The sequence below is a fragment of the Cucurbita maxima genome, unplaced genomic scaffold (assembly GCF_002738345.1).
Source record: "Cucurbita maxima cultivar Rimu unplaced genomic scaffold, Cmax_1.0 Cma_Scf00001, whole genome shotgun sequence".
Lineage (NCBI taxonomy): Eukaryota > Viridiplantae > Streptophyta > Magnoliopsida > Cucurbitales > Cucurbitaceae > Cucurbita > Cucurbita maxima.
Genome location: NW_019272017.1, coordinates 2,068,845 through 2,095,107, shown reverse-complemented (window position 1 = coordinate 2,095,107; position 26,263 = coordinate 2,068,845). Strand labels below are relative to the sequence as shown.

At 34.9% G+C, this 26,263-nt stretch overlaps 5 protein-coding genes across 5 annotated transcripts in view; 4 read left to right on the top strand and 1 right to left on the bottom strand.

The window, feature by feature from the left end:
* Nucleotides 1–709: 709 nt before the first annotated feature.
* LOC111488104 (GDSL esterase/lipase At5g62930-like) lies at nucleotides 710–4,465 on the top strand. Its single transcript, XM_023135746.1, has 6 exons — nucleotides 710–974; nucleotides 1,069–1,146; nucleotides 1,471–1,605; nucleotides 2,461–2,537; nucleotides 2,987–3,151; nucleotides 4,108–4,465. Exons 1-6 carry the CDS (start codon nucleotides 771–773, stop codon nucleotides 4,295–4,297), a joined length of 849 nt encoding a protein of 282 aa, XP_022991514.1. The 5' UTR covers nucleotides 710–770; the 3' UTR covers nucleotides 4,298–4,465.
* Nucleotides 4,466–5,317: 852 nt separating this feature from the next.
* LOC111487691 (gamma-glutamyl peptidase 5-like) lies at nucleotides 5,318–7,795 on the top strand. Its single transcript, XM_023135192.1, has 4 exons — nucleotides 5,318–5,772; nucleotides 7,012–7,164; nucleotides 7,342–7,509; nucleotides 7,578–7,795. Exons 1-4 carry the CDS (start codon nucleotides 5,464–5,466, stop codon nucleotides 7,677–7,679), a joined length of 732 nt encoding a protein of 243 aa, XP_022990960.1. The 5' UTR covers nucleotides 5,318–5,463; the 3' UTR covers nucleotides 7,680–7,795.
* An 846-nt stretch (nucleotides 7,796–8,641) lies between these two features.
* Nucleotides 8,642–16,593, top strand: LOC111482286 (dynamin-related protein 3A-like). Its single transcript, XM_023127998.1, has 20 exons — nucleotides 8,642–9,147; nucleotides 9,606–9,888; nucleotides 9,985–10,013; nucleotides 10,115–10,216; nucleotides 10,356–10,424; nucleotides 10,510–10,569; nucleotides 10,679–10,792; nucleotides 11,100–11,148; nucleotides 11,370–11,479; nucleotides 12,234–12,326; nucleotides 12,442–12,534; nucleotides 12,614–12,751; nucleotides 13,116–13,229; nucleotides 13,341–13,439; nucleotides 13,620–13,662; nucleotides 14,573–14,742; nucleotides 14,824–14,970; nucleotides 15,457–15,509; nucleotides 15,598–15,697; nucleotides 15,834–16,593. Exons 1-20 carry the CDS (start codon nucleotides 8,791–8,793, stop codon nucleotides 16,107–16,109), a joined length of 2,499 nt encoding a protein of 832 aa, XP_022983766.1. The 5' UTR covers nucleotides 8,642–8,790; the 3' UTR covers nucleotides 16,110–16,593.
* A 3,867-nt stretch (nucleotides 16,594–20,460) lies between these two features.
* On the top strand, nucleotides 20,461–21,925 carry LOC111487390 (protein EXORDIUM-like 2). Its single transcript, XM_023134778.1, has one exon. The coding sequence runs from the start codon at nucleotides 20,685–20,687 to the stop codon at nucleotides 21,600–21,602; it is 918 nt and encodes a 305-aa protein (XP_022990546.1). The 5' UTR covers nucleotides 20,461–20,684; the 3' UTR covers nucleotides 21,603–21,925.
* Nucleotides 21,926–23,185: 1,260 nt separating this feature from the next.
* LOC111486168 (polyadenylate-binding protein 2-like) overlaps nucleotides 23,186–26,263 on the bottom strand; it is a 4,175-nt gene continuing 1,097 nt past the window's right edge. Inside the window, exons 4-6 of the mRNA XM_023133202.1 lie at nucleotides 23,881–24,072; nucleotides 23,655–23,785; nucleotides 23,186–23,567 (exon numbers count right to left, since the gene is read on the bottom strand). Of these exons, the coding sequence (XP_022988970.1) occupies nucleotides 23,519–23,567; nucleotides 23,655–23,785; nucleotides 23,881–24,072 (372 nt within the window). The 3' untranslated portion in view covers nucleotides 23,186–23,518. The remainder of the gene's footprint in view (nucleotides 23,568–23,654; nucleotides 23,786–23,880; nucleotides 24,073–26,263) is intronic.

The window sequence follows — 26,263 nt, the reverse complement described above, 5'->3', positions numbered from 1 at the left end:
AGACGATCCTTCCATTCTGGTGGAGGGGAGAGATGCTTTAGCTAAGATCAAGTGAGAGAAATATTCCTGAAAACCGTGAGGCTAAAGATGATATCTAATGAGTCAAATCGGATAATATCTATTGGCGGTGGGCTTGGGCGGTTACAAATAATATCGAAGCTAGATACTAGACGGTGTGCTATTGAAGATGCTGAGCCCCAAAATGGGTGGATGGTGAGATTCACACATTGGTTGGAGAGAGGGAACGAAACATTCGTTATAAGAGTATGGAGATCTCTCCTTAATAAATGCGTTTTAAAATCGTGAGGCTAATGATGATACATAACTGGTAAAAAAGAATAATATCTATTAATGGTAGACTTGAATTGTTACATCACCAACACTAACCATGTCGGTGAGAATAGTAAATGTAGTTTAAGAACATGAGAGAAAACATATAAAAGTATTTCGAATATGACTATATTGTTAGTTATCATGAATAAAATTTTATGCAAACAAAAAATAGTCAACTCTGTTAGCGGAATAAAAAATAGTCAACTTTTTCAAAAGACAAACAAATTGATATATTTATTATGCATTTTAGTATTTGTGTTTATGAATAAAACTTAGAAAATTAAAAAAAAAAAAAACTTGATTTCTAGTTTCTAAATTAAAAAAAAATGAATGAGCTAAAGTTCTATAAGAGAATTCAGAATCAATTCCGATGCTAAAAATATTTGTCACTTCAGTTTGATAATTTTCGGAGGGCGAATCCCAGTTTTGCACAATGTATGCTCACAGAAGGATTCAATCTTATCCAAAACGAAGCGTCAATTTCACGACTATACTGCTTAAAAGTGAAGATCAATCTGCAAAGAAATGGAGAAGAACAGACTATGAGGCCCGAGATCGTTCTATTTGGCGATTCTTTAACCGAGCAATCCTTCAGTGCAGGTGGATGGGGAGCTGCGCTTGCTGATACTTACTCTCGCAAGGTGAGTTTTCTATTCTTCCTTTTCATTTTGTATTTCACTCAATTTTTTTGAAGTTTTAGGGTTCGTAATTGGGTGCTTGTCTTCGTAATCGCAGGCGGATGTTCTTGTTCGTGGCTATGATGGTTACAATACTCGCTGGGCATTGATTTTACTTCCTCATGTTTTCTCCTCGGTATGTGTTTTAGTGCTCTTTCTGTTCCTTGAAGTATCCTTTATATGTTCCCTAAATTATTGTGGAACATTCCTTAGGAGCTCGTTTTTTTTTTTTTATGATTTTGATGATTTCATTGTTTGACTTCTTACACATTGGTTATAGCTTTTGGTAGCCTGAAATTGAAGCATAGTCTCTTGAAGTCAAGTTCACGAGGCGTCGCTCTTAGTTTTTGTGTGTTTCCATGCTCCTTGGAGACTTTAAAAATGAACCATTATGATCTAAATTTTGAAGTATCCTTTATATGTTCTTTATACTAGCTTAGCTTACTTAACTTGTGTGCAGAAACAAGGCCCTGTTGTGGTGACAGTTTTCTTTGGGGCCAATGATGCCACTATTTTGGGGGGAAGACTTGGGAGACTACACGTACCCGTTGAAGAGTATAAAGATAATCTTAAAACAATAGTAAATCATTTGAAGGTACTGATTCATTCATTGCTTGAAATCTTTTGCAGCAGAATGTTTTGACCTTTGTTTTGAAGATTTAAACTGAGTATAATATGGTAGTCTGTGTCTTTTATATTCTATCCTTGTTGGCCTGTTGTCTTTGACAATGGGTGTGAGATCCCATATCGGTAAAGGATGTGGAAACTTTTCTCTATCATACGCGTTTTGAAAACCTTGAGGGGAAGTCTGTAAGGGAAAGTCCAAAGAGGACAATATGTGCTAGTGGTGGACTTAGTTCGTTACAAATGGTATAAGAGTTAGACACCCGATGTGCCAGCGAGGACGTTGGGTCTCGAAGGGAGTGGATACTGGGTGGTGTGCCAGCGAGGACGTTGAGTCCCAAAGGGGGGGTGAATTGTGAGGATCCTACATCGATTGGAGACAGGAACGAGTATCAACGAGGATGCTGGACCTCGAAGGGGGGTGGATTGTGAGATCCCACATCGGTTAGAGAGGAGAACGAAACATTCTTTATAAGGATGTGGAAATCTCTCCCAAGCAAACACGTTTTAAAAACCTTGAGGGGGAAGCCCGAAAGAGACAACCCAAAGAAAACAATATCTACTATGCTTAGGTAAAAAACTATAACCATTTTGGCCTCTAATGTAATATATTAAGCTATCATACGAGTTTTTCAAAACCAAATGTCGTAGGATAGGACGAGATGGATGATTTATGAGAGAGATATATTCACTTGCTGACCCAAAACACCTAAAGTATTAGAAAGAAAACTGCAAGAGAAACATTATGCTTCCATTTGTTTTGGGTTCCTCTGGTTCATCCTTCCCAATTCCTTTTGTAATTGGAGCACTCTTATTTTGGTTGCAGGAGTGCTACCCAACCTCACTGGTTGTACTTATTACTCCTCCTCCTGTTGATGAGGAAGGGCGCAAGGAATATGCACGGTATCACTTCTCCTAAAACTAGTTTCATGATCAATGATATTAGGTACCTTGCGCCTACTTTCTTGAACTTTTACAAAGTTATGAGTATTTTAGAAACGTGATACTAGCGGTAAAAGTTATAAAGTTCTTGTATAACTATTCCGGCCATATACTAAGAGTAATAATATTTTTGAACTAAAAAAATTAAGGATACTTTTAAAATTTTTAGGTACTAATGAAAATTCGAAAGTTCAACGCTATTTTTGAAACAGAATATTGCTTCTATTCAAGACGGGTATTGCACCTTAGTTCAACTTTAAAAACTAAGATCACTACCTTCAGCATGATTAGCCTTTTAAAAGTGTGGCTTATTCAAGAACTTCCCTTTGTTTAAGTTCAAAGTTTCATCAATATGCTGAAGAGAGATTGTAAGCCTTGGTTCATAAACCAAACCAATTAATGTGAAGCAGATCTTTTGATGATGAAGAAGCAATGGAATTTCCAGAAAGAACAAATGAAGTAACTGGACTTTATGCCACCAAATGCCTCGAACTAGCCAACGAAATGGGCCTTCACGCCATTGATTTATGGTCCAAGTTGCAAGAAACAGAGGGCTGGCAGAAAAAATTTCTCAGGTCTGTGATTCAACCAAGTTTTACTTATTGTTTGAAATATTTGGTCTGGTTCTGAATTCTGATACCTTTATTCTTTAATGTTATTGCCCTCATATTATGTTTGAAATATTTGGTCTGGTTCTGAAATACTTGGGGAGGACTTGAATTTTCTCCATTATGAAGAAACTTGAGTCAGTATATGTAGGGTAAGACCACCAAAGATATAGACGAATATAAACCGAACGAGGTTGATGGATCGAACCACTAGGCTTGAACCAAACCAAACCATAATCAATTTTCATTTGTCTACCAAGTGAGAAGGATGATGTAACAGCCCAAGCTTACCGCAAGCAAATATTGTCCTCTTTGGTTCGTTACATATTGTCATTAGTCTCACAGTTTTAAAATGCATCTGTTGGAGAGAGATTTCCACACCCCTATAAGAAATGCTTCGTTTCCCTCTCCAACCAATGTGAGATCTCACAATTTATCTCCCTTGGGGGCCTAACGTCCTCGTTGGCACGCCGCCCGATATCTAACTTTAATACCATTTGTAACAGTCAAAACCCACCGTTAGTAGATATTGTCCATTTTGGTTTGCTACGTATCGTCGTCAGCCTCACGATTTTAAAACGCGTTTGTTAGGGAGAGGTTTCCACACTCCTGTAAGAAATGTTTCGTTCCCCTCTCCAACCAACGTGAGATCTCACAGATGAACTTTGTCTCAGACAATCAAACTTCAACCAGTGTTAAACAAGCACCTAAGACCATGACATCGACCACTTGCAACGACTAGAGTTTCCTGTGGCAACAGACGGAAATTAGGGTTACAATGAAGCCCTCGATGATTTACGATGAAACTACAAACAAATAGGACAGAGCGAATGTGAGCGACAACCTTGTGAACCCGAACGAACAGACCTGCCCTTGTAGATTAGAGATTGGATATTGAGATAACTTTTTTGTTTGCAATACAGTGATGGAGTGCATCTTACACCAGAAGGCAATGCAATTGTGCACCAAGAGCTACAGAAAGTGCTTAATGAAACATCAGTCTCTGCTGCAAAATTGCCTCTTGATTTCCCACATCATTCCAAGATTGATGGAAAATGCCCTGAAAAAGCCTTCCAATATCTTTCCTTGCTATCCTCTCATTATCTTATATGATGACACGTCATCATCCTTCTGGTTTAATATTGTTTGAAGGGGCAATGGCTATGATATATTTGTATTTTGATTTATAATTACTTACTAAATGATCATTAGTAAGTAATTATAATTATTACAATGTAGAATATGCGGATTTAAATAATTCTAACTCAGTAATTAAAAGGCTATTAACTAGTTAATTAAAATTCATTATAATTACATCCATTTAATTAATTAACTATATTCAAAGTAACATGACATATAAAAATAATGTAAAATATTACTGTGTAAAACATTTATTTATTTATTTATTTTTAAACATTTACTTAAAATTTGCACACTTATTTTAATATGTATTTTAGAAAATAGCTATATTTTAGAATCGATCGATCTAGAAATTGACCAAATTTTCCATTAAGAAAAAAAAAATTAACAAATGTATAACCACGTCCCATTGTCAACTCGTTTCCACCCATTCTATGAGTTTTATATTAAAATGATTTTATTGACTTTAATAAATTATATGGCTTTTCTCCACTTTTCAAATAGAAGAAGATGTCAGCAACATGAAAGGAAGCATCGTCGAGAGACCCGGAATTTCATCTAGATTTTTACACGATATTAAAATGACCAAAATACCTTCACCTCTATACAACTAATGTTGGCCATTATTGAATGCCACCAATAACAACCACCAGTGACCGTGGTTGTCAAACGCCACCTCAATCACCATCGACTACCATTAAATACAACTAAAATGTCATATGTTAGTCTAGAACCAGTTCAAGATAAGTAGGTGACATGGTTATATCATTAAAATAATAATTTAAAAAAAATGTCTAATTCAAATACTAAATTTTAATTTGAATACTAAAAGAAGGTGTTATAAAATTTAAATTTTAAAATATTAAATTTATTATTATTTTTTTAACAAATATATTAAAGGGTAAACTCGACACATAATTTATAATAGAAACGCAATAAACATACATATGATGTGCCGATCCAATAACTAAAATGCGATATATATAACAAAAACCCAACAACACCCCATCCGTCCTTCCCCCTTCTCTCTCTAAAATCGTAGTTTAGAGAGAGAAACGGCCTTTGGTCCGCCGCACAGTCGCTAAGCCGGAGAGAGAGAATCTGCGACGGAGGCGCGAAATCAGATCCATTTTCCGAGGATGGGGATGAAGAGATTTGCAGTCCTTCTCTGCGCCGACGATTCCGATTACGTCAAGAAGAAGTACGGCGGATATTTCGGAGTTTTCGTCAGAATGTTAGGCGAAGAAGGAGAGGCTTGGGACCTTTTCCGAGTCGCCGCCGGCGACTTCCCGGCCAACGAGCAGATCGCCGACTACGACGGATTTGTTATCACCGGCAGTTGCAACGACGCTCACGGCGACGATCCTTGGATCTGCCAATTAATCGTTCTGTTGCAGAGATTGACGTCCTTGAATAAGCGAATCCTCGGGGTTTGCTTCGGCCATCAGGTATTTTTGTCATTTCATCTTTTATTTATTTATTTTTACAATTTTTTTATTTCATTAATTTTATCATAATAATCCAGCAGTTTAATTATTTATTTAAAACAAATTTTAATTCTAAATAAATTGTAATTAAAAGTGTAAAATTAGATTATGAACGTAGATTTTGAAATTAAATCACTTTAAAACATGTTTTAATTGGTCCTTAATTTTTTTCGGGCCCACTAAAAGAACGTAGACGCAGAAATTCGGCTATAATTGATGATTTTTTTTTTAATTTAATTCAGTTGAAAATAATATAAAACTTCAACCAATAATTTAAAAAAAAAAGTTAAAATTTTCTTAATATTTATATTGGAATTTTGGGTTTTTTTTTTTCATTAGCTTATGTTAAGCATGGTGTGATGACATGGCATGATTATTTAATTTTTAGTTTATTTGGAGTCACTAATGTACACGTAAATACAATAATGTCAATTTAATGAATTGTTTGTTTGTTGATTAACTTTATTTACTTTTTAAAATATTCCTATTAGTTTTAAAAATTAATTATTGAAGACATTAAAATATTCGTTAGTGGTGATTGGGTGGATACAATAAAAAATTAAATTAAACTAAAGTAGGTAAAATTACCATTTTAGCCTCTAGCTTTTATAGTATCTAATAAGCTCGTGGATTTAAATATGTCAAAATAAATTCTAAACTTTTTCATTTGATATATTAATACATATTTAAAATAGACTAATTTATGAGACATAGAATTGAATTTGTGAGGTGAGAATTGGCTGAAAAAAGAAAAGAAAAAACATAATGACGTGGAATTGTTTTGTGTGGTGGCACGTGGTTGCATTTAATTGGTGCTTGTCACATGTGTCTGCTTATAATTATTTCATGTTACACACTGCCTCTTGTCGGTCACGGTCAGGTTAGCTTTCCTCATCAGCCATAATTACTGTTACAAAGGTTAGCACAAAAGTTAATTAATTGCATTCTTTGTCTATAAGTTAATTAATTCCAATTGAATTTTCATTAGTTTGAATTTAATTAATTGCACATCCTTAATATTCAAATATTATATTTTAGTTCATAAAATTATACATATTGAATTATTATTGTTATATATTTTTTATATTAATCCATGTAGTTTATTTATTAATTCATGAGCCATATTTTAACAGAATTTAAATTATTTAATATTTCTAAAAAGTAAATAAATTTTGTTTAATGGGTTGGTAATTTATATAGATACTGGGACGTGCTTTGGGCGGAAAAACGGGCAGGGGTAGATCTGGATGGGACATTGGATTCACAACCGTCCACGTGGCATCATCTCACAAGCTGTTCTCATCTCTCAAAATACCAACCGCTCTCTCTGTGATCGAATGCCATCGGGATGAGGTTCGTATGGTTAAAACATAATTTATGATATTTACTTAAAATAAACAATTATTTTTAATTCTTTATATTTTAAAAAGTGTTTTGACTTAATAATAATTTTTAATATATGAAAATGAATTTCGTTTAAAAAAATATATTTTAAATGTTGTGACGAGACATGATATATGGTTGTTGTAGATTTACGAACTTCCTAGTAAGGCTGAAGTGATTGGATGGTCAGATAAGTACAGTATAGAGATGTTCAAATATGGAGATCATATTTTAGGGATTCAGGGTCATCCCGAGTACACTAAAGACATTCTTCTACACTTGATTGACCGTCTCGTTCTTAAAGAGCTCATTACGGTAAGTCCGTTAACAGTTGGAGATGTCGTATAGTTTCAAAATTTGATAATGTTATCTTTTGGGCATAGGATACCTATGGTGAGGAGCTGAGGAGTAACGTGGAAGAAGGTGAAGCAGATAGGGAAGCATGGAAGAGGCTTTGCATCAACTTTCTCAAGGGTGGGTTTTGATTTTGGGGACAAAATTGGAATTTTTTTTAATAATGTAAATATGGACTTAAAACCGTCTATTCAAGACTTATCTAGACCTATTATCGACTTTAAAAAATAAGGTTGCATTTCGTTTATGGGTTCGAGTTTAAATAACTTGAAGTTTTCGAAACTAACCCCGTGTTTAGATCGTTTAGATAAATCTAATCTTTCTCAAACTATACTTCATATAAAGTAGTATTGATTCATCTCGAACAAAAATTAATATAAGTAACACGATCATCAAACAATGATCAATAAAATTTAAGATTTCAACGTAATAAATAAGTTTTTCTATTAATTTTCTACGATCTAATTTCCGGTATACGTAATAGGAGTACGGTATATTTTTGTGTTTATGAAATTATAGGGCCAGGGTTCATCTTTTGTATAACCCGACGACCAAACCGACCCAACCCAAAAATATATAGGTTGAGTTGGGTTGCCATCATTAATAGAGTCGAGTGGCATCGGGAGATTTTAGGTTGGTCCAAAAAAACTTTTATTTCGACTCAACCCAAGCTAATACAAAAAAAAAAAAAAAAAAAAAAAAAAAAAAAAAAAAAAAAAAAAAAAAAAAAAAAAAAAAAAAAAAAAAAAAAAAAAAAAAAAAAAAAAAAAAAAAAAAAAAAAAAAAAAACATAATAATAATAATAAAAAAAATATATAACCAATTTTTCTGAATAGAATCCAAATAAAATATTTGGTTGAAAATTTAAAAAGTGTGAAGTCACCTAAATTTTTTTAAAAAATATATTTATTTTTAAAACATTAATTTAAGTAAAAATTCCTTAATCCGATCCCAAAATTGTAATTTTACCTATTTTATTTTATTTATTCTCAATATTTAAAAATTTAAAAATTTAGTTTTATATAATTTGAAATAATAATAGAGACCACATTTAATTATTGAAAATATATAAAGTAAAATGAAACTTAAATTTGTGAGCATCTCACATCAGTTACAGTCGTGAATCCAAAGCTTTCAAACCTAGAAACCCTTCTTCCACCTCTCTCCCTCTCTCAGCGAAATTCAAAACCCTCGCTCTCCTCTCCGATCCGCTTCCCGTCGGTTTCTTCTTCTTCTTCTTTCATGGCGGACGAGACTGTTCCTCAATCTACGCCCTCAGTTTCGTCCTCCGCTGCTCCCCTTGGCAGCTCCGTCATACCAATAGTTAACAAGCTTCAGGACATATTCGCTCAACTTGGAAGCCAATCCACTATCGAGCTCCCGCAGGTCGCTGTTGTCGGAAGTCAGAGTAGCGGAAAATCCAGCGTACTTGAGGCTCTCGTTGGTCGGGATTTCTTGCCTAGAGGTTCTGAAATATGCACCAGGAGGCCACTGGTGCTTCAGCTATTGCAGACGAAGACTGAAGAGGAATACGGCGAGTTCCTCCACTTGCCGGGGAAGAGGTTCTACGATTTTTCTGAGATTCGAAGGGAAATTCAGGTGAGATTTCTGCCATTTTTGCTGCTTAGTTTAGCCTGCGTTTCGATCTGGAAGTAACTGTCCGATGGTAGAGCATTTCATGTCTGTTGAAGCGTGGTGACTGGTGTAGATTTCAATTTGCTTCTGCTCATTTTCTCATCAATCTCGGCCATAAATTAGATGAGATTCCTCTCGAATAAAATTCGCTTCCATTGACTTTTTAGTCATCAGGTTTCTTATCATTGTCAAGTCGTTCAATGAACGTCAGCGACTATGGCTGATTGTTTATCGTTTCCAAGGTCATATTTATCTGGACGTGCAGTAGAAGAGAATGGGTTTGGATATTGTGTATCGTTTGATTCTATTTCAATTTTATTAATTAAGTAGGGATGTTTTTTTTTTGTTCAATTTCCCTTTTCGAGAGGGATGAAATAAGTGGTTTTTGTTGTGCCTAATACGTTTTTGGCAATATTGTATAGTCTGAGACTGATAGGGAAGCTGGCGGAAACAAAGGTGTCTCGGACAAGCAGATTCGGTTAAAGATTTTCTCCCCAAATGTTCTTGACATTACACTTGTGGATTTGCCTGGCATTACAAAAGTTCCAGTTGGAGACCAGCCTTCTGACATTGAAGCACGAATCAGGACAATGATCATGTCTTACATCAAAGTTCCAAGCTGCTTGATTCTCGCTGTGACAGCAGCAAATTCTGATTTAGCTAATTCTGATGCTCTTCAGATTGCAGGAAATGCTGATCCTGATGGTGAAGCTCTGCTTTATAACATCTTTAATGAGTTGACTTATCTCATCAACATGTATTCGATCCTTTTTTAATACTTTTGCTTGTGTCTAATTACAGGCATAAGAACTATTGGTGTAATAACAAAGGTGATATACCGTATGGTCAATCTGTTTTTTTTTTTTAATACTTTCAAGGCACAATCCACATTCTGATTTTGTTTGCTCTATTCTACAAATTGAAACTGCAGCTGGATATAATGGATAGAGGTACAGATGCACGAAATCTATTACAAGGAAAAGTGATCCCTCTACGACTTGGTTATGTAGGGGTTGTCAATCGCAGTCAGGAGGTGAGCATAAAGTTTATGAGGGTTGTGGTATATGGTGGTTAATTCTTCTTCAAGCTGTACAGTCTTGCTTGAATTCTTAATTTCACCATGGTTGCAATGTTTTATACTGATTGGAGCTTTTTAATTGGCCACTAAACAGGATATTTTACTGAATCGGAGTATTAAAGATGCCCTTATGGATGAGGAGAAATTTTTCCGCACCCATCCAGTATGATCTATTTATAACAAAGCTCAACATAAGTTTCTAGTAGAGACATATACATTTGTTCTTTACTTGGCATTGAATTGTACAGGTGTACAATGGCCTAGCTGATCGATGTGGTGTTGCTCAGTTGGCAAAAAAGTTGAACCAGGTATGTGTGTATGTATGTTTGAGTCTGATTGTATTACACTTTTAGCTCACAACTGGAAGTGATGATTTTAAGCTATAATAATATTGTTTGACACTAATTTTATTTATAGGTGCTAGTACAACATATTAGAACTGTACTTCCTGGGCTGAAGTCAAGAATAAGTTCTTCTTTGATTTCCGTAGCGAAGGAGCATGCCAGTTATGGAGAAATAACAGAATCGAAGGTTCTCAAAATTTCTTTTACCCCTACATATTCCTATTGATTCAAGTCAAATATATTGCATAGTTATGTGGTCTGGTAGCTTGCTCATTCATCAATCATACATTCTCCTGTCATAATTTCTTATATGGAATGGACATCAATAAGGACACCTTGTTGTTACTTCTGCAAAATGATGTAGAAAGCTAATTGCATTCCATTTGTATGTTCATGTTATCAAGTTGTGTATTGTAGTATAGTTTACGTATGGCTTTTCTTTGTTTTTTCTTGATTATGTTGACTTATTATATTCAACCTTTGGTCGTGGATAGGCTGGTCAGGGTGCTCTTCTTCTCAATATTCTTTCAAAATATTGTGAAGGTAATAATTACTCTTCTTTTGTGCATGCATTTGTTTTCAACAAGAATCGGTCTTTCATTGATAAATAAGGAGGAATCTTCGTTAAAGCTCTTTTGTGCATGCATTTTAATAAGTATAACTTATAAGCTATGCATTACATGTCTGGTTTATGTTTACACAGTCTCAGAGTGATCCTACTTCTGTTTCTCTCTCTCTTTTCTTTTGTTTGTTGTTCAAAACAGCATTTTGTTCTATGGTTGAGGGAAAGAATGAAGAAATGTCAACGCATGAGCTCTCAGGTGGTGCTCGCATTCACTATATTTTCCAATCAATCTTTGTGAAGAGTTTAGAGGTCTGTATCTTTGTTATTATATACAATTCACTTTTAATTTGTTTGCATACAGTAGTTTTTTCCCCTTAATTCTCCATGGGGCATTTTGTATGTGCATTTTTTTGCTTTTGCTTGATATTATTGTTAATAAAGTTGTGTGATATTTGAATCCTACCCTGGGGACCAGCATTGATGTGTCTCTTCAATCTGGAAAAATAAAGTTGGATTACAAATCTTTGGCACTTGAAGATTCTAATTAGTAGACAACGGATTAGATTGAAAATGGCATGAACTTGACAACTGAACTATAGTTAACCAGAAAGGCTATTGCAAACAATTTGCGATTATAGGCTTATATATCATGTTGAATTGTAATTTTGATTAGATTTTTATTGACGGGAGTGGTGCATAAGGTGATTTGCAATTTGACACTTGATTTAGGTTTGCAAGTTATGGAACAATAGCATTTAAGTGATAATTCTGAACTACTTGCATGTAAAAGAACATTAGGCTTAATACATCTTTGTGGGCTTCTGATTCAAAGGTTTTTTTTTTGTTTTGTTTTTGTTTTTGTAATTACTAGTTAGGTACTATTCTTGGATTAGAGTCCCTCCCCGCAGTTTATTGGACTCTTTTTGTTGGGCATATTTTTTATATGCACTGCCCATAGCTATTATTTTTTGTATGTCTATGTATATTCTTTCATTTTTCTCCATGACAGTTTGAGTTTCCATTGAAAAAAAAAGATTTGAAATAATAATATGTTTTTGTGCAGGAAGTGGATCCATGCGAGGACTTGACTGATGATGACATTCGTACTGCCATCCAAAATGCAACTGGCCCCAGATCTGCATTATTTGTACCGGAAGTAAGTCTTACTCTGTTTGCTTTCTCTTGTGCTGTCTCTCTTGTAAAGTCCTGTACTACTAATCTGTCACATGATGGAGGTTGGGATCAACTGATATGGTATTTCACTTATGCAGGTGCCATTTGAAGTTCTTGTTCGTAGGCAAATTGTTCGCTTACTAGACCCCAGTCTTCAGTGTGCCAGGTTTATATATGATGAGTTGGTAAAGGTAGGGATAATTATATTTTCCCTGTATTTTTGCTGCCCGTTATCTGTAAATAAAATTTTAATGTAATTTATATTTTCAGATCAGTCATCGGTGTATGACAAATGAATTGCAAAGGTTTCCTGTTCTGAGAAAGCGTATGGATGAAGTTATTGGGAACTTTTTGCGAGAAGGTCTTGAACCCTCTGAAACAATGATAGGACATATTATTGAAATGGAGGTAGGTTATAAACTTGTGTACACTTTTGCTATTGTTCCTTTTGTTTTGTCCCTTTAAAATTTGTATTAGTGTTCCATAGTGGATTACCGAACTCTTTAGATGTTTTGAAATTGATGCTTTATAAATATTGGTGAAAGAAATACTAACAGTAGATGTCAATCGGCTTTAATGTAGAATCTTCCTTATAGTTGATGGCAAATCTATATTCTATCAAGTGACTATGCCACATGCAATATCAGAGAGAATATCTAGATTTAGTTTTGGAATGCGCACATTATTTGTGATTTTAGTCAAGTTTGATTAGAATGAACTTTCAATTCAACGTAGCTGTTTTATAAAGTATATAACTATCAATAATGTGCAGATGGACTACATAAACACCTCACACCCAAATTTTATTGGAGGAAGTAAGGCCGTGGAGAATGCCCTGCAGCAGGTCAAGTCTTCTAGGGTTCCTTTGACTGTTTCAAGGCAGAAGGTTTAGTAGAAAGCCTCCTGTTATATAACCCATTCCTATTAGAATAACATGTTTTTAATCATTTAAATAACTGGTCTGTCTTTATCTTTATTCATAACCATTGTCGATTAGGATGGCGTGGTTGAACCTGATAAAGCACCGCCATCTGAGAAAACTTCAAAGTCCCGAGCTCTACTTGCCCGACATTCAAATGGTTTCTTGACTGAGAAGGTATGAGCACTTGATCATAGAATGATTCGCGGAGACAACATTGACAGATGTTTAGTTCTAAATTTTTCTTTCATGGTTGTACAATATGGCCACGATAGGTTGAAGTTTAAATTTTAAATTAAGGCCCTTGTCGGATTGATGTTCTTGTGATTGAGTTTATACTGACCAGATCATTAACAGGGTGCTCGACCTTCAGGTGATGGTGAAAAAGTTGCACCTTCTGGTATGTTATTGTTTTGAGAAATCCTAGGGAAAGAAACACTACATTATGTGTGAGACCTGTTTATTTCTCTTATATCTTGCTTGGCTGCCAAATTGTAGTGCTAATAATTGAGTAGCAAGCCTCGTGTTATATAATGCTCTTTGAGTATATGAATGTGTACAGTTAGACACTCATTTTAGGAGGAAATTGAGATGTAAATCTCTCCAGGACCCCAGACCAACTTAGGGCTAGGTTTTCCAGCCTGTAACCTGATAGTGTTTGTCAGCTCAAGTGTTTAAGGAATTTGGAACAGAAGTAGTAATCTTCATGAAATTTTGTAGATATGAATGACCTGGATAAGTAGCTTTGGATGGGCCTTAGAAGTATTGTACACCTACAGTTGAATACACAGTTTAAAATTGTAAGGATGCATAACTTTTTAATTGGTTGAAAAGGAAAATGGTATTAATTGAAATCTATGGATGTGGAAAGCATTACCATGAAAAATCTTTAGAACTCGAGGATAGAACTCAAAGACAGTTGCTGTACAACCTGTTGAAAAGATCCTGTTCTCAAGTAAAGTTGTAGCATTACAATGAAAAATCAATCTGGATTATTCATAACAAATTTGCAATCATGCATAGAACAAATATAAAGCTGGACTAATTTCACTTTTATGCTTAAGGATTGGCTTATTGTTTTTTATCTGAAATGAAATTAATTGCGTAAAATAAAATTCATACAAGTCATGTTTTCTTCAATTGAGCTAATACGGACAACCTGGACTTACCTAATACATGAAATTCTGGTCCGCCAAGCAAATTTTCCGTCTGAATTTAGTTTTGAAGTTTTAATCCTGCTCAAGCTTAAGTTTGTCAAACTATGTGTTTGCCTTCGTATGAAACTATTTCTAATTCTAGCTTACAATCAGGTACGAATGATAACCGGACATCTGTGAAAGAAAGTTCAAGTTGGGGGATATCATCTATTTTTGGTGTGAATGAAAACCGGACATCTGTCAAAGAAAATTCAGCAAGCAAGCCATATAATGAACCTGTTCTTAACACAGAGCAGGCCTTCTCCATGATCCATTTGAGAGAGGTAATGTTTTGGCTTCATAGTTGAAGTCGGTCAACGTGTTCCAATATTTTAATCTAAATAATGTGTTTTATTTTGTTGAAGCCTCCAACTGTACTGAGACCTTCAGAAGGGCATTCAGACCAGGAGATTATTGAAATTGCAGTCATAAAAATGCTCTTGAGATCATATTATGACATTGTCAGGAAGAATATAGAGGATTATGTTCCTAAAGCAATCATGCATTTCCTGGTAATGTATAGCTTTATGCAACAATTGTGATTCATTACTACTGAAGGAATTTGAATAAATGGAGTGTTTACTGTTGCATGTATTTGATCTTGATTGCTGTTCGCTTAAACTTAATTTTTGATCTTTTCAGCAGATTTTTTTTTCTCTTCAGTATCCTATAATTCTCCACAATCCACCAAATATAATTCATGAAATTTTGTGTCACGTGATGGTGGATGGTCTGTATGTGCGGCCAACACTCAGTTCTAATAAAAATCTGGTCTATGTCTCACAGTAACTCTACGTTGATGACAAACATGCTATCTGCTCTGCTCTGCGTCTTGACCTATTCCTGATTAAACATTTTACTCCATCGCCTTCAGTCATTCTTTGTCGATTGTTCGAAGAAAATTAGACTAAACCATCTTTTAAGTTTAAGAAATAATTTTATGTATCTGTCAGCATTCAACAATGCTTGTAGCTTGTTTCTGATTGACTTCAATCCAGGTTCATCATACCAAACGGGAGCTGCACAATGTCTTCATCAAAAAAGTTTATAGGTAAGTAAGATTTGAAATTATTCGTTTGTAAGTTATCATTGTTTTGATCTACACTAATGCTTTGATTTTGATGTTGGAAAAAAAAAAGAGAAAACCTGTTTGAAGAGATGTTGCAGGAACCTGATGAGGTGGCAATGAAGAGGAAGCGCACACGAGATACCCTCCGAGTTCTACAACAGGCTTTTCGGGTATGTATGATTTTCCAGTCACACTGCAACAATTTACAAATGATGGTGAATTGGGGAAATCATATACTTTGTGCATACCTCTCAACGCATTCTCCAAAGCTGAAATAAATACGACGCTCTTGCCTTCTTTTTGTAGACATTGGATGAACTACCTTTGGAAGCAGACTCAGTTGAAAGAGGATATAACGTGGGTGCTGATCCAACTGGATTACCGAGGATGCAAGGAATGCCAACATCATCTACGTATTCTACCAGCAGTTCAAACGATTCATACTCTCCTTCTCCTAAGAATCTGAAGCCCCGAAAGTCATCGTACTCGGGGGAGCTTCAAGTTCCATTGTATGGCAATCCAGATTCTAATGGGAACGGTCGAGCGTTCATGCCGAGCCTCTATCCTAAAATTGATCTGTAGTAACTCGATGTGCATAGCCAGTCAAAAACGAAACATTAAGCCATCACATTCATTTGGTTTCAAGTTCAACCAGTGGAGCTAATGGAAATCCTTAGTGTCCACCGCTGACACAAACGCCCCCTCGTGACGTTGCTAGATATTCTTCCTGCAGATTTGTTCCAAGTCGTCCAATTTTTTTTCGAAAAAAAATTCAATTCCTTGGCCCCCCTTATGTGTGCCTGATAGTAGAGTTCGAAGTTCTGGAAACAAAAAAGAAAAAAAGAAAAAAGAACGGGGAGCCGTCAGCCAGATGAATCAACTCTCCTCTCCTATTATTAGTGTTTGTTTGATAAAAAAGGTAGCCAAGTTTTGGTTCAAAAATACATGGCTAGTTTTTGAGATTCTCTGTAGCCGTATGACAGTTGTTAGATTCAAATGTATATGTTTTGGATTCTATTAGAATCTTTTTAAAATATAGAATTATTAAGTATGTCTGATTTTTAATTATTCGCTTGTATTGAAAATTCTTTTAAACTATAGATATTAAAGTGATTACATCTTTATTTTTTTCGTTCTTGATCTGCTTATGAACGATCTGCTTATGTTGAAGGTTTTGAACTTGATTTTGAATTTTATGTCAACGTTCAGGCGGATGAGATGCCCATGTTCTATGATTGAAAATATTATGTTGGATGGCGGTGGACTTATGATTGTGCGACACTCACTTCCCAACTATAAGTGGCTTCGGTAGAAAGTTTTAGAAAACGGAGTATAGAGATTTCAAAAGAGAGTTTTGAAAGCAATATTTGATGTAAGGAAAATGACAACAAATGTTTACTGCATATAACTTCCCTTAACCACAAAAATTTACTGCATATAACTCCCCGTCAAAACTTGGTTTTGACTAGTCATTAATCAAAATAATTTTAATTTATTAGTTATATAATTACATTAAAAATATAAATTTAAAAATAAAAAAATAGAAATCTAAGTTCAAAGATAGATTCTGAAGGCATTTGAATGCAAATAATAATAATAGAATAATAGAAGTCAATTGAAGATTGTACTCCACCAAGTGTATCATTAAATTATAGTTGAAATTGGACACATCATTAGAGTTGACTAAATAGGTCAACCAAGTTGGAAAATTAAAATGTATTTATCCCATCAAACTAATTATTCATAATTTCAGTTGTAACTAAATTACAAGTTGTCCACTTGTTGACGTATCGGACATTATCATTAGTTAATAGGTCAAAGGTTCGAATTTCACTCAATATGTTGTAAATTAGAGTAAATAGAACTGTAACGACAAATGCCCCGACATTCATTTGTGACAGTCTAGAGTGCTTTCGTTTTACCGTTGAATTGAAAACTTGAAAACATTTCTTTGACTCTTTAACAAGTAAAGCTCATTAAAGATAGTTGACTTGACTACCTGCTTTCAGAACCTAAGTTTCTAGCTATGACCCAACAAATATTAAAAATTTCATTTAGATATAGAAAAGCGTCGATGGAAACCCGAGACGACCCTCAAACATGCACCATTGCTCCATCGAACCTCTCTCTTCACATAATAAAAAAATGGGATCACGAACCATGTGAACCGAGAGGGCAAAGCTTCCCAGGCAATGAAAAAAATGTTTGTTTTTTTAACAAATTAATTTTTCAATAAATTTCTCTTGAAAATTAATAATATTGTTGGATATGGCCAAAGCTATGTATGATTCATGGACAGCTGCTAAGATAGCTTAGCTTTGGGCTAAAGCAAGTGGGACGACAGCCAGATTCTTGTCGTTTCAACATCATTAGTGTCTCAAATTACATGGACGACGACTAAGCTAACATAATTCTAAATTCAATTATTAATGGCCACAAAATTTACATTTATTCAATCTTTCTAAAACCATAACTTAATGTGACAACCTGTTAATAGTTCTCGTCTTTTTTATTTTATTTTATAACGAACGTAATATATTTAGAATCGTTTAATTAGGGTATTTTAGATTTTAACATGATCTTTTAATGTTGTTTAACGAGATTTATTGTCGTTAGATTTGTGCATATTAAATTAAACAAAACAAAAGTTTAATCAACTTGACCAGCACGATATTCCCGTGAAAATAATGGGATTAAATGGATTTTCGTTCGAGATATGTATAACGTCTTTTTCATTATAAAAACGAGTTTGGTATAATGAATTTATTAATAAATAATTACATTTTATTTATATTTACATTTTCCAATCATAAATATGTGTCCACTTGCCTCTCTTATTTGAATATTAATGTGTTTTTTTTTTTTTTTTTTTTTTTTTTTTTTTTTTTTTTTTTTTTTTTTTTTTTTTTTTTTTTTTTTTTTTTTTTTTTTTTTTTTTTTTTTTTTTTTTGATGATGAATGTTTTAGGGCCAATTATTTATCCAACACAATAAAAGGATATTATTGTTTCATTTTGTGAGATATAGTTCGAATTTTATTTTCTTCATTCATTTAATATATTATCATAAATATAATTCTTAATATATGTATATACATAAATAATTAAAATCGGAAGTAAATTAGCATTTTGAGTTGGGTTGGATTGGGTTGGATCGGTTATTCTTTTGGAACCGAATTGGTTCGATTTTCAGGCCTAAGGAAAAAAATTCAAGTAAGATCGAGCCAAACCGCACATCTGACCTACTGTTTAAAGTTTCACATTCGGGTTTTCTTACTATTGATGTCGCCTGTTCGCCCAACCCACTTTGTTTAGATTGGACGTTATGGTGCATCCACATCCCACACCCACGTTGCACCACTCCTCGTAGCCGCACACTGCTCTTGCTCTCGGTCACAATCACTACATCGCATGCCCACACATGTTGCATCACCCCTCATAGTTGTACGCCACCACGTCGCTTGCTCGCCACTCTGCTCTTGCTATCCGTCCCAGCTGCCGCATTGCACGCCCATGTTCATGTCACACCACCCCTCGCTCACCATGCTACTCTTGTTATCACTCACAACCATCAAATTACATGCTTGCTCTTGATCGCTCGTTGTCGCACACCATACTATAAAAAAATAAAAAATAAAAAAAATTGAAGATTTGCAAAATTAAATATTGCAGAGAAATTCTTGGAAATTTAAAATTTCATTTGGTGGGGTTTTTTCATAAATAAATATTTGAATAAAAAAAAAAAATTGGTATTAAGTACTCGTGCATTCATTCCTTCATAGACTCCTCTTCATTCAACTTTCGAAAATGACAAATTTCAACTTTTTGAAAATTCAATTTTTTGGAATTTATATACTTTTTAAATGTTTTATTTTAACATTTGAATATTAGACATTTATTTCAACCAATTTTATAGTGTTTTTAATAAATAATGTAAAGAAAAATATATATTAACATAATTTAAAAAACTCGTTAAACTAAAGATTTCGAATAATAATAATAATAATAATAATAATAATAATAATAGTAATTAATAAATAAAAAGGGATCCCACCTAAGAAATGAGGCTGTGAAGGGAATATTGAGTGGGTCGGCACCGCCACCCACAGTGGTGGCGGCCGAAAGCTACTGTTTATCGGGGAATGGAAGCGGAGCCGCCCATCCACTTTGGCGTGTAGTGGAATCAACGGTCAAACATTGCGCCTCCATTCTCATTGCCTCTGGACCTTCCCCCACCTACGCATTCCCACTTCTCCCCATTATCCAAAATTTTAAAATAATATATTTTTTTTATTGAATTTGAAGAAAATAAAGTTGTATTAAACATAAATGAATGGAGTTTATAATTAGAAATTATATATATATGAACTTTATTATTCACCATCTTCCAATTTCAAGCACGGTTTGACTCTCTTTTCGAAGTCATTTTCATCCTTTACTAGCAATACTATTGTTCTCTTCCTCATATTTAGCATTGGATAGAATTTTCCATCCCGATTTAAGCTACAATCCCAAACAACCCAACTCATTGATAGCACCTCGTGGTGTGAGAGGGTTCAGACACGACCCGGCTCTCACTCTCTCTAGCAACCTCTTCCAAGGGATTTGTGTCTAATTTGTCGCTGAGACGCTTCTCCAAACGGCAAATTTGAAATTAGATTAAAAAAATATGAAAATTATAAATTTATGAGACAAGTTGAGTTTATTTTATAAACATACCAAAAACATTTTGAAAAATAAAAAGCCAAGAAATATAGAAAAAAAAAACAAAAAAGAAAAAAAGAATTGTAAGGCAAATAAAGAATAAGTGAAGAAGGCACGTGGGCGAATTGCTGAGGCACAAGAGGGAAGCGGAGGGGTCGTATCACCACCACGTCCGACGCCACGTCAGATTCGTTAACGGGATTTGGAAGGCACGTGAGGCTCACGCACCGAAAAATCTCCCGTCACCGCCCGTAATCAAGTTTTGGACTAATCTCACAGGCCAATCAAACACCTCCACGTGTGCTCCTCATACAGCTGTCTTCTTTGTTCATATCCAAAATTCTTGTCCTATAAATAACTCACACCATTACTTTCCCCCCTAAACTCGAAACCAAACACTCACAAAGCTCCAAATTCCAAAAGTCTATTTCCTTGTTCCAACTTTGCCCTCACTCATGGCTTCTATTTTCCATCTTGCCCTTCTCTGTTTCACTCTGTTTTTTCTCTCTGTCGCTGCCGACCGTGGTCTTGGTCGGAAACTCGCGGCGCTGGTAGAGCAACAGCCACTGGTACTTGAATACCACAAGGGGGCTCTTTTGAAAGGGGATATCACCGTCAATTTGATCTGGTACGGCCAATTTACACCCTCGCAGCGCTCTGTAATTATCGATTTCATTCAATCTTTGAGCTATTCTCAAGCGCCGGCGCCATCGGCGGATCTCTGGTGGAAGACGACGGAGAAATACAAGGGTGGGTCGTCGAATCTCGTCGTCGGGAAGCAGATTCTTGATGAGGATTACACTTTGGGGAAGTATTTGAAGGACCTGCATCTTCGGGCATTGGTGGGGAAGGTGAATCAGTTGAATTCGGTGAACGTGGTGCTAACGGCGAAGGATGTTGCCGTTGATGGGTTCTGCCGGAGTCGGTGTGGCACGCATGGATGGGTTCATGTGGGTCGGAGCAGGGCCCGAACCGCTTACGTGTGGGTCGGAAACTCAGAAACTCAGTGCCCTGGGTACTGTGCTTGGCCGTTTCATCAGCCCATTTATGGCCCTCAGACGCCGCCGTTGATCGCCCCGAACGGTGACGTTGGTATCGACGGGATAATCATCAATTTGGCCACCGTCCTAGCCGGTACTGTGACAAATCCTTTCAACGATGGTTACTTCCAGGGCCCGCCGACGGCGCCGCTGGAGGCAGTATCGGCCTGCACTGGTCTGTTCGGGTCCGGAGCGTACCCGGGTTATCCGGGTCAGGTTCTGGTCGACAAGGTCACAGGAGCTAGTTTCAATGCCTACGGTGCTAATGGACGGAGGTTTCTTCTTCCAGCGATGTGGGACCCTCAGTCGTCTACGTGCAAGACTCTGGTGTGACGTGGCTGATGGAGGATACGTGGCCAGAGTGTACAAAAATGTAATCCAGGAAAATGGGTTTGCTTGCCGTATGGTTGGGGAGACGGATAAAACGTTGTCGTTTCGGGCGCTGACGTGTAAATTTCTGTTTGGAAAATGGAGGGGGGAAAAATGGGAGGAAGGAAATAAATACATAATGTAGGCTTTATTTAAATGAAAAGGAGAAAAAAAAAATTAAATAAAGAGAAAGAAGCTATAATCATTAGGTTGCATTTTGTATTTGTTGTTTTCCCAAATGTGGAGGATTTGGGGGTGTTTGGTAATGGGAATAAGTAATGATGGGAATAGAGGAGGAAAAAGAAGGGAATATATATATATATATCTAATTTTAAGGCTAACATTAAATATGTGATAAAAGAGGTTATGGAATAATTGCGTTTAAATTTGGTGGGAACACAGCATTTAAAACACCTTTATTCTAAACTTTCAATTCGATTATGTCTCTAATTTAAAACACCTTTTAATTACGTTTCTTAATTAAATAAAACTACCATATAAATTAACCAAAATCCAAACAATGTTTTAAAAACTAAAAAAAAAGTTTGTTCTTATAAATTTAAATTTATTTTTAGAACTTGACAAATGTTTAATTAATTTATACATAAAAAAGATAAAAACCACCAGGTAACATTAATTCAAATATGCAATTTTCTATGCATACATAAATATTATTATCACAGTAGCGTTTTTGTATGTGAGCAAATCATATACTTTTTATGATGAATTATTAAAAACACCCATGAAATTTTTCTTCTATTTTTTTTTATTATTTAAAAAAAAAAAACCCATTTATAAACATTACGAAACGAATCCTTGAACTAAAAATCAATTAAAACATCAAACAAAAACAATGATGTTTGGATGAGATATGAAATATTACAATTATTAAAAGAAATAAGATTTTTAGAATCAAAACAAAATTTGGGAAATTTTTAAAAATATATTTTAATCTATTTCTTAAAAGATAGTTAACACCAAATTGAAACTACATATATTATTATAAATATATTTGCTATTTACATAACATAAATTACTATAGTGATTAAAAAATTTAGAAAACCTTTATAGTAGAAGTAATAAGCTCGATTTTGTTTTTTCAGAAATTATTTAGGAATATTATGTTTATCTTAAGATATCCTCTAAAATACACAAGAATGGCTTTACGCTTAACCAAAAATTAAATGAAGGCCGGGAAAGCTCAGGGATGGGAAAAGGGACCCTTCAAGCTTTATTTATTTATTTTATAAAATAAATAATTTAATAAAAAAAATATTATTGCATTACATAAGCGGGAAGGAAATGAAATAGAATCATAAAGAAAACAAATAAAAACTTACAATCTATGAAGAAACAAGAATGCTAATACTAAAATCTGGAACTATGTTCAAGTAAGTAAACTCAGAGAAAGCAACCAATCAAAAAATGACACTTAGGGGGATTACTCACCGGTTCGATCCCTCGATTATTGTTCTTCAAACAAGAACGAACTTCACAACTGACGGAGCAGATGGGGCAAACAAAAGTCAATAAATCTCGACACAGAATTAAATAAAAATAGCAGCAAGCACTAAATATATAAACTGTTCAGTATGCATTTTGTTGCATCGTCATCTTCAAACTCGATGCACAATTCCAAGGTGAATACTTAAATCTTACAAGCTTACCTGCAGCGAGTCCAGAGAAGCCTTTGTCTTTACATAGTAATGGCTGCGCATGGTAGAGCTTTGTTCTAGTGATTGAACCTGCATCGTGCTCGCTCACACTCCATTTCGATTTTATCCAAACATCAATTTCCATCATAATAAATAAAGAAAAGGGCATGCAGACATTTAAGTGTGATATCTCTAATTCAACAATGTCTTGAACAAAATTAGCATTCAATAGTAGGGGCCGTAACGCGTTGGCATTCTGAACCTCGGAACTTTCCTGCAACAGGTAGAGAACTATGCTAAATGACAAGAGAGTTAAAGATTCAAGCTGTGAGCTTGGGAAATTTGTATTGAATAATCATACCCATATCCATATGGTGCGAAGAAATAAGGAGCAGCAACATATGGGCTCCTGGATTGAGCACCCATAAATGAGTTGGGTCGGCGTGGACGATACTGCTTCATCCCAGGTATGTTTGTCCTCTTGGCAGTTACCTAAAACATATAAATTCAGTTTTGTCCAACAATGTGCCTAAAAAATCAGTAGGAGAATCTTAAACTAACACTATCAAGTAATTTATTAAGTTAACCTTCAGCTGTCGACCATGTAGTTCTGATTCATTCAGAAGAAGAGCCTCTTGAACAGCTTCAGGCTCAAGGAATTCAACATACGCGTAACCCTTCGGCTGCCCGAACTTATCTGTGCGAATAGTAATTCTGTTTACAGTTCCACATGTCTGGAAATGTTGCTGTACTTCTTCTGGGGTACATGAGTAGTCAACCTGTTCCAGTTGAAGCTCAGAACATTAATCAATAAAATACAGCACACACATTCATAATTACTGTATGGAGAAATTTTCTTCAGGAAATCAAGTTATTAAATGAAATATAAGCAGCAAGTCAGTTGCCACAAGTTCTACACAATCTCTCAGCTATCTTCTTCACATAAAAATATCAAATATTCACTGAAATGAATGATAGTCAGTACATATTATACACATCAACCTTGTAAAGAACCAAGTTGGGTCCCAATCATTCATAACAATAGGGGACACCCATTCACTAGAAGACAAGCAACCACCATGTAACTCTAATTCCTTCATATTCATTCTTGTAAATCCTGGACGACTAATAATTTTTTTGACACGTGATTATAATAGAATGTGTGTTCATCACACAACGACAATGTATTGGTTAATTACTTTCCTTGATGGATTAAGGGTGGGGTAGACAGCATAATGAGAGATATTTGGAGGCCCCTCACCATAGATTGTAAATCACTTAAACAAAACTGGAACAGTAGTCACCAATGCTGGCTTCAACACAAGACAATAACATACCTTAGCGCCATAGCTAGTCCTCCTTAGTTATGAATGCACATAACTTCCCTTCAACACTTGTCGAGTCCTCTCCTCATTCCAGTTCAATCAAGCAAACCAGTAAAACTTCTGCTGACTTTATCCATAGTCGAGCATACCCTTATTCTAGTGAGTTTGCTCTCTTCTTTTTTTACTAACCCCCTTTCCACATTACCCACATGGCCTAGAACTTGAGACATTTTATATTGACAGAATCCCAGCCCACCTAATAAGCCAACAAGGCACAATGAACTACAAGACATTTAGGTATATCTTTTCTTCTGGTTAACTCATCTCAACATTTTCCCACTCTTTTCAAAGGATTCAATCGAACTTTTACCCTCTTGAAAATTTTACACCTGAAATTTATCACTTTTTTTTATCTACTTGTTTTTTTAGGACAAGACACTTTTTAAAATATAGATAGGTATTTTATAACATATCAGAGAATTTCCAACTTCGGCAATTGGTAATCAGAAAACCTGATGAAGTAAGCCTAGCCTGTAATTGCAGTCAAAGACAGGAGTCAAATGAGGCTAGAAACACCAGCATGCTAAAAATTTCAAGCACAATGCAGGAATGGGTCATCTATAAAACTTAAATAGAAACTATCTGAATTTAATTGAATTTATAGCAATAATCTCTACAGAAAATGTTCCATTGAACATAAGTAGTTATGGGTCTCAAAGCTCCTAAAAGGAAGAGCGATAGATAATAATACAATGATCCCTCCTAACACCACTAAAATAGTACTGCTTGCAACCAACGGATCAACATCCTCAAAATGAAAGGCATCATCCTACCTCTTCCAAAGACATGAATGATATGTACCAAAATAAACAAAAACTCATGGCTAACTGAAATTCAATAAACCTTAATGACCCTACAAGGAATGAGCAGACCCCCAAGGAATGAAAGTCAGTTAGTTGAAGTTGCAAGAATTAAATAAACGGACTCAAAGAAAACAAAGCTAAGAAAACTCTTTTAATTGTTAAACAAAGAATATAGTTTTTCTGTAAGTACCTTCTCTAAAAGAAGAACAAGTCAAGCTTCCCATCATAACAATTTAAAATGTTAGAACTAACAAATTGTGTAACAATATGAGGTAGTGTGAAAAAATAATGTTAAAGTATTTCAAACAATGAAACAACTAAGAAAATGGAGAGAAGGGTTAAATTAATGGCATTCCATGTGTTTCCCTCCATAAGCTACTAGAGTTGATAAATTGATGGTTGCATTCCATCACAATTTGAAATTAACCGCACATGACTTGATTTCGTGAAAGAAAGAATAACTGGAATTCAGCCCTCCATACGAACTAGCTACACCCCGTACAAAAAAAGAAAAAAAAAAAAAAAAGAGGCCCTCCAATGTCATACATTGTGAAGACATAAGAATTGGTTAGTTTGTCATTAAATGGAAATATATAGCCTTCTTCTTTAGGTGAGCTAAGTCTCAAACAGAAACAAAGCTGATATTGTTCAAGAATTTAACATGAACAAAAAGAATCCTTTCACCTATAAATCAAAATTCAACTACTTATGTAGTATGACTGACCAAAGCAAGCAACACGACAGCATTAATATGAAAAAAAAAAAAAAAAAAAAAAAAAAAA

Bases quoted from the DNA above. Each gene is read 5' to 3' on its own strand.
- LOC111488104 (XM_023135746.1), top strand. From the start codon at position 771: ATGCTCACAGAAGGATTCAATCTTATCCAAAACGAAGCGTCAATTTCA. The intron at 1,147-1,470 runs GTATGTGTTTTA...ACTTGTGTGCAG, and splicing joins TTCCTCATGTTTTCTCCTCG to AAACAAGGCCCTGTTGTGGT. The intron at 2,538-2,986 runs GTATCACTTCTC...AATGTGAAGCAG, and splicing joins GGGCGCAAGGAATATGCACG to ATCTTTTGATGATGAAGAAG.
- LOC111487691 (XM_023135192.1), top strand. From the start codon at position 5,464: ATGGGGATGAAGAGATTTGCAGTCCTTCTCTGCGCCGACGATTCCGAT. The intron at 5,773-7,011 runs GTATTTTTGTCA...TAATTTATATAG, and splicing joins GGGTTTGCTTCGGCCATCAG to ATACTGGGACGTGCTTTGGG. The intron at 7,165-7,341 runs GTTCGTATGGTT...TGGTTGTTGTAG, and splicing joins TCGAATGCCATCGGGATGAG to ATTTACGAACTTCCTAGTAA.
- LOC111482286 (XM_023127998.1), top strand. From the start codon at position 8,791: ATGGCGGACGAGACTGTTCCTCAATCTACGCCCTCAGTTTCGTCCTCC. The intron at 13,230-13,340 runs GTTTAGTAGAAA...ATTGTCGATTAG, and splicing joins TGACTGTTTCAAGGCAGAAG to GATGGCGTGGTTGAACCTGA. The intron at 14,743-14,823 runs GTAATGTTTTGG...ATTTTGTTGAAG, and splicing joins CCATGATCCATTTGAGAGAG to CCTCCAACTGTACTGAGACC.
- LOC111487390 (XM_023134778.1), top strand. From the start codon at position 20,685: ATGGCTTCTATTTTCCATCTTGCCCTTCTCTGTTTCACTCTGTTTTTT.